The following is a 12,402-nucleotide window of genomic DNA, read 5'->3' on the forward strand; positions in this document are numbered from 1 at the left end:
AATGTAAGGCCGTTCAAGGAGCTTGTGCACTGGGAAGTCTTGAATTCCTATCCTCTTGACAATATTCATTAAGGTGTGAAATCGAGCTGCAGAACCCGGCTGTGGTTACTCTCTGCTCTCCCTCCCACTCCTGTATCTCTACTTTCTATTTCTACCCATCATCCCCAGGGGTCACAGCAGGTCTTCCCCACTTGATGGAGGCGCTTGGCTAAACCGTTCAGAGTGTATTAGCATGCCCACAGGGGTTTAGCTCACTGAGCCACGGGTTTTATTTATCGGTCCGGGCTTTCGAGCGCTGCGAGACCTTTAAAGTAGATTGGGTTGAGTAACAGTCAATGTAGACGTCCCTTGTCGTGTATTTATACTGCATTAAGCACCGTGTACAGGGGGATCTAAACTCCCGTCTTGCTTTATTTCACTGTTAAGACAGCAGAGAGCCTTGGTAGGTTATAAAACCACAGTGCATGTGTCTTCATAAGCTGTAGGTTGAACATTGTGTCTGTGACTCAGCTTAAGTGAGGTTATCATGTTATTTTCCTTTCAAACACTAAAATGTTTTCCGGCCAAACTACCAAATGGATCCTACTTGGTCAGAAAGCAAGACTAATTGACTAACTAGAAAATAGGTTAACCTACATTATTACACAGCTTAGTTGAATACTCAATTCTGATTGGTCATTTGGACATTTCAGAGTTGTTTAAACACATTATGCCTAAACACAATCCGTCTTTTCATGTACCCATCCCTACGTATGGTTACATGTTTGGCATTTTCCCCTTCAATGCAAGATCCAGAGAATACACCAACAGCCTGAGAGACATGTGTGGCTTTGTTAATCGAAACTACTCTTGTTTTTTGTGTATTGTAGAAGAGAATCGACGCAGCATGATGCCAGAATTCCTTTTTTCCCCCTCACCTCGGTTGCCAACTTCTATCAAGTTTGTCATGAAGATGACTCAACGCAGGAGTTTTGTTCTCCAGACAATTATAAAAATGTCAAATGAAAAGATGAAGAATGTTTTTGCTGATGGAACTAGAAAGATCGGTCCCTTGTCCCTGCCTACCCATCACCTCTGTGCACTACGCAAGTCTTAAAGCCCTGATTGGTCGGTGTCTATACAATAGACACAATAGACATTTCAGAAGGGCAATAATGTTCTGTACACAAACAAAGGAACAGGTGCATTCAGAGGAGAGCGAGACAAGAATGAGTCATTTTTGTAAGATGAAATATTTTGAATCAGATGATAATTTGTTCTTCCTCTTGCAAGTAAACCCCCGTTCTCAAAAGTATGGATGTTTGTTTGGCTTCTGATTGTATTGCCTTCATTTGAACTAGTGGAAATTAGACAGGACCATAAGACAACCTAAAGAAAATAACAGAGGGATTTGACAATATAAGCTATTTTCTTTATTATTAAAAGAGACGTTCTGTGTTTGTCCTGTGGGTGTTGGGTGATTGACAGGAGGCAGAGAGTGTAGCTTATTGCAGCAGTAATTATGTTGAAACACACCCGGCTTCACTTGAGTGAAATAACAATTAAACGGCTAACTTAAGCCAAAAGCCAATTTAAGACTCTGGGATTTCCAATTTCATTAAATGTTCTTCTATTTCTTTGTGCAAATAGTTTTTTATAATGTTCTTTTGAAAGGCTTTGTGTGCAGACAATAATAGGGAGAGCAGGGAGGAGAGAGCCACATATTGGAAGAAAGGTACAAAAAGAACACTTCAAAACGTAACTTCATTGAACTTTTCCACACTATTCTGCAGGGAAGATAAGTCCAGCAAAAGTCCAGCTAGAATGCAATAAAACAGACTTCCTAGAACTTATAGTCAGCAAAGCCACAACACTGACACAATAATACTCGGACCCCCAGAGAATGTGCCTACTTACGTCACATCTTAAAATATTCAGTTACAAAATCCACTCAACTTACCCTGAAACAATCCTCGGGAAACAAGACACAGAGAGAATATGAGATTGCGATTTACCAACTGTGCACTGTGAAGGCACTTACTGCCCCAAAGCCAATAGTTTGAACTGAAAGTGGTTGGCAGGAAGACGATATTTATATCTTCTTTCAGATGTCAGAATGCGATTAGATAACAACAATAGAAAGAATGGGAGAAAACAAAGCATAGTAAAATATCAAGAGAGGACAGCTTGAAAGACAAAAGAAGGACTTCCTTTTATAAAAAAAATCCAGCATTTGATGTAAAATATTTCAGATCGTATGAAGTTCATTATGCATATATTTTCTAAGACAACGTTTTTCTTTCCAAAATGAATGAAATCATCAAACATGTGTCCAGTCTTTAAATCAGTAAACATGGAAAATAGATTTCCTTTAGTGGTTAGATATGTAGTAGTGTCTGAACTTCGAAGAGAGTCAATTTAGTTAATAAAATGAATGTGAAAACCGTATCCCTCTCATCTCCACCTTAATTTAGCAAAGCTTCCAGAGAAATTAAAACACTAGCTCGACTGCCTCAGAACTACTGACTCCCCTGCCTATACAACTCCAGATGCCACTCCCACTACTCTTGCTGAGTCATACAAATGTTGATGGCCGTTGGAGATATTGTATATTGTCACCGACATTATAGCTGTGTATTATAGAGCATTACACTTTATCCAAAATAACACATGTTGGACTCCCCATTATATGTTTCATTTGTGTCCACTTGACTGTCTCCTCCATGATTTCCTGTTTGTGTTTTTATCTTGTTCTGTTGCCTATTAGCTTTTATCTTATTTATTTTTTATTTAGTTATTTTTTTTATTTTTAAATTGTACGGTGTCCTTGGGTGTCATGAAAGGCGCCTAAAAATAAAATGTATTATTATTATTATTATTATTATTATTATTATTATTATTATAATAGGTTTCCACTCTCCGTTTGGATGGACCCCCTTGCAGAAACAACACATGGCCAACTCATTTACTCACTAATGGATGGTTTAAAGATCCCCTATTACGCAAAATCCACTTTTTCATGTCTTTTATACATCAACACGCGTCCCCTCTGTGGAAAGAGATTCTGAATGTTTCAGGAAAAAAGATTCTCTCTCTTTGTGTCCTGATCCATTTCTATAAAAACCTGTCCGAAAATGAGCTGATCAGATTTTGGCAACTTTGTGATGTCATAACGTTTGTTTGTCTTGTGTGACCATTAGCCAATCACCAACCAAGGTAACCCCCCCCCCCCCCCCCACCTTATCACCTGAATCTCCTAGAGCACCATTGTGTTCTTTTTAACCAAATCTCTCTCAGAGGGGCGTGGGGAGGGGCTCCTTATTTTCCTTAGGTCACACAAAGGTACCTAACAATCTGTTATACTCACGGCGACAGTGTGTGTTGTCATGCTGGTAGGAACCCGGAGGACAGGAAGCCAGGCACTCGCCACTATCAGCGCTGAGCAGGGGCTGCTGGGGGCCGCAGTACTGGCAGTCCCACCTGCTGGTACAGGTGGTGCAGGATGACTGGCAGGCTGTGGAGGAGGAGGAGGAGGAGGAGGAGGAGGAGGAGGAGGAGGAGGAGGAGGAGGAGGAGGAGGAGGAGGAGGAGGAGGAGGAGGAGGAGGAGGATTCTGGGTGTCAGTCACTTCAAAAACATTTATTTTGTCTTCTTATCCGAGCATTTATTAAACTGCCTATTATATCTCATAGTGGAAGGCGAATTAACCAGAGAACCTTGATGTGCAGGTCATCAGAGGGAAACCCTGTACATTCATGTCGGGGAGTTTAAACTCATGTTGCTCTAGCTGGGATGTCCTGGAGGAAACCATTGGGGGCCATATAATGGGGCTTCCCTTTCCTGTAGTGTGTTTTATAGGTTTGTCTGCATGTAAATGGTCTGCAAAGGCTAACATCCCTGTGTTACTTCCAGAAGGAGTTACTCACACAACATCCATTTGATTCCTTTGTTTACTTCCGTAAGATAATGATATCACTATGTAACAATTGCCCTTCTATTGGCTAGCGGTCCGACATATTGTGCGCGATAGGCTAAGGGGCGGGACATCTCTAAGCAGTTGACCTAGCAGAGCCGACAATCTAACCAATCAGAGCAGACTGGGCTCTGGTTTTAGACAGCAAACTAAAGTTAAGTAAAACAAATGAAAAATAACTTCGATTTCTATGTTTGCACAAAATATATAAATTCAAATTCCATTTTTCTTTATGTCTGTTTTTTTTTTTTACTTTTATGGCCTTGATTTTTTCCCCATCAATTCACAAAAAAATGATTTTGGGGCCCAGTGAGACCATGAATAAATATGAATGAATCATAATGATTTGGTCAATGCTGCATTCAACATAATATACACCTATAAAGAAGGTGTTCACAGTTTTGCATGGTTCAACTTTTTGCTTTTTCAAAATTGGATTGTATATGTATATTCTGTTAGCAACAAAACCCTAGAGTAAATCAACTTTTTATTGATTGTTATCGCCCCAAAGCAGAGTTATCTAAAACTTGAAAAACTTGTTTGGTTAAAGCATCTCTCTAACACATAGCAAATCAATCATCCACACACTCTATAGATGTCTATCTAAGCATAATTATGGAACCGGGGCAGAAGGAATTGGAGAGAAAAGGCATATGAGGGGAATTCAACTGTTATTTAATGAAAAAACTCAAAATTGCGGAATGAAAACGAAATCCCCTCGAACCTTCCTGACTCCCACTCGCGCAGAGATAGCAGGAGTGACAACAGAGCAAATAAAGATCCCGATCAGGGGGAAGATGAGGACGATGGGGAGAAGAAACGGATTTGAAGAAAAAAAGAGATTGTGAAATCCACAGACTCAAGGCTTAAGAGATGTCGAAAAATATGAAAAGAGATGTTGATGGGAAATGAGGAGAAGGGGCGACAAGAGAGGGGTCTTATCAACAATGCAAGTTCAGACGCGCAGCTTTGTTTTCATCACCCACATGAACGAAGAATGGGAGCTTTTTTAGACTTCTGGGGCATGGTTGGATGAATGCACAGCTAATAAGCAACATTATTAAAATAGAAAAATGCATCTTTGAAAATAGATTTACTTAAAAAAATCAGAAAATTCATAGATTCCTCAGAACAAGATAAGATACCATGACCTTTATTAACCTACCCACGTGACATCCTATTAATGTTTTTATATCTCAGTGAAGGACCTTCCCGGTTGAATAAATTCAACAGTTAAACACAATCGAGTCATTCAGGACACAAGTATCACTCTATCTTTCTCAAAGGCACACGCCGTTAAAGATGCAGCTGCTGGCATTAAGCGCTAGACTTTAAAGTGAATACCTTTATCTGGGCCTGATCGCTTTGCGGCGATGGGGTGTGAGGTGTTTACGGCTTCATGCTGTGAGCAGTACATGTCTGCCTCTAGGAGAACGGGTCAATGGGATGGTATGAATTCAATGCAGTGAAAATACTTAAGAGATTACGGCTGTCGCGGGTCAGAGCTCGGTCAAGGTGCTGGGGCTGGCTCTGGGTGCTCAAAACAAGCACACACACTGAGACAAAGTGTGGCAATGGATGGATGGATGGATGGATGGATGGATGGATGGTGGATGGATGGATGGATAGATGGATGGATGGATAGATGGATGGATGGATGGATGGATGGTGGATGGATGGATGGATGGATGGATGGATAGATGGAGGATGGATGGATGGACGGATGGATAGATGGATGGATGGATGGACTGATGAATGGATGGATGGATGGATGGATGGATGGATAGATGGACAGATGGATGGACGGACTGATGGATGGACGGATGGATGGATGGATAGATGGACGGATGGATGGATGGACGGATGGATAGATGGACGGATGGATGGATGGACGGATGAATAGATGGACGGACGGATGGATGGATGGACGGATGGATGAATGGATAGATGGACGGACGGATGGATAGATGGATGGATGGATGGACGGATGGACGGGTGGACGGACGGACAGATGCATAGATGAAAGAATGGATAGATAGATAGATAGATAGATAGATAGATAGATAGATAGATAGATAGATAGATAATGGAGCTACATGGCCATTACAGTTATTCCCCAGCTGCAATGACAAAGCAGCGACTTTGAAGACCTGGAAACCTACAAATTAGCATTATATTTCCCCTTTAACTGTGGCAGTGACATAATCAGTAAAGGCAAGTGTTGTTGGGTTGCTGAAACATGCTTGGGCACAGAACAGGAAGCTAGCACTGTCCCTGTGACGAGTAGTGAGGATCCGACCAATCAACACGCTGCATGTAGCGACAATATTTTTGTAAGGGAAGGGAGAGGGGACAAACGTTGGTCTACTGTGACCTGCCTTACAACTGATTTATTTATCAACATCCCATTATGCGATTATTGTACATTACTTTACAGATTCAGATGATTAGCTTATACAAAAGAAAGAAATCAACCTGGAAAAAATCTTTGAAATAAAATGATAGGTTAAGATATCCAGCAATAGTATATAAAGTCATTGAAATTAGCTAGACTATCACTAGCTCTGATAACCGCGATGAACACATAAATGCATCGATAATCATAATCCAGTAATTTCACATAAATGATTCTGAATTGGACATTTGCTTTCACAAGTACATTTTGATGCAAAGTACTTTTACTTTGGTAAGATTGATTTTATTTATGTTTAATTACTTTGTTTCACCCTGTGTTTTATAATGTTGTAATTTCATTTCATTTGTTGCATTTAAATGTGTTCTGTTTATATGCAAAAAGCACTTTTCTAACTGTGTTTGAAAGGAGATCATTTCGAGGTAAGTCAATGTTTTGAGTAGGTACTTTAGTTTTTCAAAAGAGCGCCCTACCTTCACACACTCGTCCCTCAGAGAAGTAGCCGGCTGGACAGACGGACAGACAGCGGCCAAGATGAAGGAAGGCCTTCGGGTCCCTGCAGCTTTCACAATGATCCGCAGTCCCCGAGCACGACAGGCAGTGTGCGTGGCACTGGACTGGGAAACACACACACACAACATGTCATGAAAACATCTTTCAAATGCAATACATTATGTTGGCATCTCCAGCAGGGTAATAAGTACTGGTAGAGTCTATATGAGGCAATCACACATTCAATGTCATGGTCATTTTATTCCATTTCTATACATGTGGATAGATATTGTTGGTGGCTCTCGAAGACTCAAAGTGTCAGAGTCGCACACACATTTTGACGTTCAATTTTATGCACATTTTATCTAACTGATTTGGCTCTGCACTGCAACTCAGTTAGCGGAGGCAGACAGATTTACAACACACACACACACACACACACACACACACACACACACACACACACACACACACACACACACACACACACACACACAGACTGTGTTAGCAATGGTAGAAAGGTTTGACTTAAATGTGCCCTACGGAGAATTTTCCAGTACTTCTACTGTCTGCCAACAACTCCAATGGTAAATGTTTTAATGAGGTGTTTAAGTGATTTTCTTGCCCACACTGGATCCGAAATGGTCCAACAATTTACCAACGACTTACAAGCACAAGGTAGTATCTTCAATGTGCCGACTAAGTGCACTCAGAAGTCGTTTCACACTGAAGATCTCAGTGTGTACACAGTTTTTTCCGAACCTCAAACATAGTTTACTGAGTCAGAAAGGCACGGTGATGCACAGTACTGATATTATAATTTACATTTTACCAAATGGACATTGCACACACATTAGCAACTATATAAATAATGACACATAGTTTTATCTTCATACATCATACTCATAGTGATAGGCGGCATTAAAGCCTCCAGTATGGGGAGGCAAATAAAGTAGTGTTGACATATTTGTAGGCCGACCCTGAAGTCACATAACTAACCCTTGACAAAATCCAATGGCATTTTTCCATTGCAGAAAAGTATATCCGTGGCAAACACACGTGTATGACCCATTCTGGTTTGCAGATGTATTCACATATTAGCTAAAGCTTAAATGGAAATGCCAGACGTAAAAAGCATCATGGTCGCACGGCTGACAGTCGCTACCTCTTAGCTAAAGGCGGACACGCTTCAGACATTCAAAAGTGGGGTGTACACTGACCTATTTTTATGTTTTAGAACTAAATGTTAAAATGTACATTTAATATAGCCATCCAAAACAAAATTAAAAACTCTCAACTGAGTATAGGACAAATGAGCCCGGAAATGCTAAAATGCTCATTGAATTTCATAGAATATGTTAATAGACCTCAAAGGTCAGTGGAAATCTTTAGGGCGGTCAGTGGAAATGGTCCTGCTAAAGAGTTTTTTACATTTTAAATGTCTTCTCATCAGATCCAACTTTATGCTCACAGTTTTACAAAACAATGTTGCCCTGGAAAGTGACAAGGTCTGGGGAGCGGTACTGTAAAGCAACGACCAGTGAGCTGCGAGGAAACCTTTTTCAGTGATCCGCTGTTATTCCCTTAATAGCGCTGTCTATGCTCGTACTTCATTTGGTATTTGAAGCAAATTAGTTTCTTTGTGTTTTCAGAAGTTTTCCTCAAAGTTCCCATTGTGCAAACAGTTTGAAATCCATGTGTCTTTTGACTTGGCCCAAGCAGGTCTAAGTGCTTTGAATCCTGTAACAGTAGAACAATTCTCAATCCATGGAGAAATGCATACAACCTATGCCGAGCTGCTTGGACTTAGGTAAGGTCATTGGTGCTGAAACGCAGAGAAAGCAGATACGAAATAAATCATGTCGAACCCAAAACACGTATGAACCTGAAAATATGCATTATGCATCCTTTAAGTCATTCTTATTTCCATCTCCTAGGTTACCAGTGCAGCCTCTTGTCAAACAATATGCCTGATTGCTCGCACACATGATTAGACAGTGATTGCTCCATTCATTATGTGAATGCATTAAGTATATAAAGTACTTGTGTGACTGAGGGATCTGATAACAATAGGAGAAAGAGGAAGACACTAATGGAAAAGCAAAGGAGAAAAGAATAGAGATAGAAAAGGGACGTTATAGAAAAGAAAAGAATGTGGTGAGACTTTAGACTTAATTGCCAATAAGACTGTCAGTAAGCCAGGACATACTGTTCTAAGTATCTCTGTCTCTTTATTGCCACTACACTACCTCTCGTCACTCTCTTCTTCTGTCTCCTTTCTCCCTTACAGCTTCATTTTCTCTCTCCCATCCATTATATGTTCAGATCTGCCACTCATCTCACCATCTCCCTCGTCTTATCTGCTATAGAGAGAGAACAAATGGAGCTGTGTGCAAAAACAAGAGTGGGAAGGATGTTGAGCGAGACATGTGGGAGATTGAGATACTTATACTGACGGGCTTATTGGTTAATATGTGTTTATCTCTCTATTCAGCTGTGACCAATGCTCCTTCTGGCAGTAATGTACCAATCTCTTGAACAACATCCTGGAAGACTCAAATCTATCCTGAGCTCTTTCTGTAAATCACTCCTAAATGTTAAACACTGGGAACAAATGTTTATATTTGAATACGAACCTCCACCTGAACAGGTCATTTTTTTCCGATTTGACAACCTTAGAGTGAACTAGAATAGGATTTGTTCTACCGCTTGAGGATAGAGCAACATTTGCAGCACGAGTTAGGCCATCAAACCCTTTTTGTATGAGCTGCTGTTTAGAGAATGCTGCCTTGATGCAAGCACAATGTTCTTTAACTTCTGCACGAGCATAGCGAGCCAGGATCCCTGAGGTGCAAAATTAAAAACTACAGCTGTGATTAACTGCAAAGTTATACGAAAACAACTGATCCAGAGGTGTGGAGCCAGGCGCAATGAACTGCACCCGATGACAAAATGCTCCCGTGAGAAACTGCAGATGTGTTAACATAAAGATGGTTTCATCCCTCCCAATATTATTATTATTGTTATTATATGGAAGAGATGGAGCATTGGATAAAAACATCACATATCAACTCGACTGTTAGCACAAGCTTGACCTCCAACTGAGACTGGCTCCCTGCCACCGTAGCAACGACAACCAACATTTACCAGAAGTTGGCTGGTGAATTCAAGGTCTAACAGTCGAACTCTCATCAAAAGGCACAGCATCATTCACTCATGGGGTCGGCTGCCACATTTCCGATCATTAAACATTTATTTTGTTCATTTACAGGTTCATATTTGTATTGTATATGTATGTTTACACGTTTTAAGATTCATAAAGCTCTTTATTTTTCTCATACTGCCTGTGCTGCGGCAGCTCTTTTCACCCTCTGTCTGAAACCAGAGCCTAGTCTGTTTTGATTGGTTAGCTGGACGGCTCTGTTGCGATTGGTAAACCGTGTTGTAGAGAAACTCCCTCTGGAGGGAACTTCGGTATAATAGGTTTTTACACAAAAAAAGAGACATAATTATAATTGACAGACTGTATTGTGTGCTGGACTAAAATATGTGTGTTGGATCTGGTTACAGGTGCAAACATTTTAAGATGTCTATCCGTATTTATCAAACATCCCAGAATCCCTCCAGGGAATCACCCTGAAAGTTGAACTGAAAAGCAAGCTCAGAGAAGGAAAGGCTTTCTGAGAATTAAGGGTATGAAGCTTCCTAGAAGAAAGAGGACTACCCCTGGGACAGAGTGTGACGACACTGGTTCATGGCGCACTCAAAGTCATATTATGTATTGTTGTTGGGGTGGTGGAAGAATTTCTCAGTTCTTGTACTTTACGAAAAGTACTTATACCACAGTGTAAAGTGCGATGGCCGACAGGTGCAAACGTGCAAAACGGCCTGAAAACACTTCCATTAGGAGGAATGTGTGCAGATTCAGAAACGATGTGAATATAAAAACAGAAATGTTCCAAAAACACATGCAAATTAAGAAACATCTTCAGCAACTTGGAAACATTCGCCAACTTCACTAAACATGTGCAGGGTTTACTTAAAGCGCTGCATGAACGAGACCCTGCAATTAGAAACTGCTGGGACCGGAGGGATGTTGAGGTTTGCAGATTTAAACCTTGCCAACTGTCCCTGCTGGCAGAGTTAGTCTGTTTCATACGGTAATTGTAAGTTTCGTCAGTATATTTGAAATGACTAGCTTAGCTACTAGCTTACATATCTGCATATCAGAGGGAATCATGTGGTCACATTGTTCAAATAAACCAATACAACTCGATCTAAAAAATAATATTTTACAATATTAATCTAAATCCTTCTAAACTAACCAAATCAATGTCATTGGGGAAAAAACACATCTGTATAAAAATCTCTAAATCGCAACCGTTCCCAATGTTTGTGTAGGAGAAATGAATACACATGCACATTATCAGATGTGTATTATTGATGTAATGTGTCAGAAAAGTTAGTTGTCATGGACAGAAATCATTCATTTCTACTGATACTAAAATACATTGGACTGAGGAACCTTTTCGGAAAGTATTGCATCCTATATGAGTTCAGTCATGGAAAATAATAAGTCGTCAAAACATGATATTTATAATTTCCCCCTCACAAAGGGAGATTTAGATCTCTAAGTATCTGTCCTTTGACATAATGTCATATACTGTAGTGCAGCTCTGGAATAATTGCGACTGTACTTCTTATGATTATATAAATGTATGTATTCTTTATAGCACATTCTTACTTTTCACTTTATAATGGAGAAAGCCTGGGTAAAATACAGTGTTCTGATACTCTTACACTTTGTAATCATTATCCTAAAAGTAGACCTACATTTGCATCAATAATAATATTTTAACCAGACAGATTTCCTTCTCTGGGTTTACATTTCTATTCCATGTGTATAACTGAATTTTAGTACAAAATAATATCACCTATTTCAAAGACTCATCTGGGTCAAATCCTGGCAGAGATGAACCGTCACATCTCCAGCCTTTCCCATGAGACCTGAACGCAGCACAGTGCTGGTTACGGCCCTCGGATGTAAACTGCCCAATGAGAGGGGGGGGGCTGGGGACCTCTGGGACTAGCGACAGCCGTGATTAATAAGCTTAAAGCAAGATTCACGGTTCCAGTTGGAGAAGAAAGAGGCAAAGAAAGAACATTTTTTTCTATTTTTAGCTGCAAGCAAAACAAGGTCAGGGAATCCAATTCACAGCCAGGCAGCCGGACTAATGCGGGGTAAACGAGGGGAAACACACGCATAAGTAAATAAAAGGGAAGTGGGTAATTGGTGTTTGAATCACTTTATATGGATTATGGGGCATTATGGGGCATTAAAGCATCACTTCTCACCCGTTAACACACACATGCTGCGAGGTGATGACAGGCAGAAGTGCAGTATAAGGCTTAAATTATTCATACATGATAATCACTTGCAAAACACCTAACTGAATCAGACCATGTTTTCACACACGAGCTCACAATACTTTTTAAAATAGAATCACATCTTTAAGCCCTCATTGCATGCTGATTAACACAAACA

The 12,402-nt window shown here is 40.3% G+C and overlaps 1 protein-coding gene across 1 annotated transcript in view; it reads right to left on the bottom strand.

Annotated features, from left to right (window-relative positions):
• Nucleotides 1-12,402, bottom strand: part of fras1 (Fraser extracellular matrix complex subunit 1) — a 320,559-nt gene that overhangs the window by 184,696 nt on the left and 123,461 nt on the right. Inside the window, exons 12-13 of the mRNA XM_034090904.2 lie at nucleotides 6,839-6,982; nucleotides 3,347-3,493 (exon numbers count right to left, since the gene is read on the bottom strand). Coding sequence (XP_033946795.1) covers nucleotides 3,347-3,493; nucleotides 6,839-6,982 — 291 coding nt within the window. The remainder of the gene's footprint in view (nucleotides 1-3,346; nucleotides 3,494-6,838; nucleotides 6,983-12,402) is intronic.

Source organism: Pseudochaenichthys georgianus, chromosome 9 (assembly GCF_902827115.2).
Source record: "Pseudochaenichthys georgianus chromosome 9, fPseGeo1.2, whole genome shotgun sequence".
NCBI lineage: Eukaryota > Metazoa > Chordata > Actinopteri > Perciformes > Channichthyidae > Pseudochaenichthys > Pseudochaenichthys georgianus.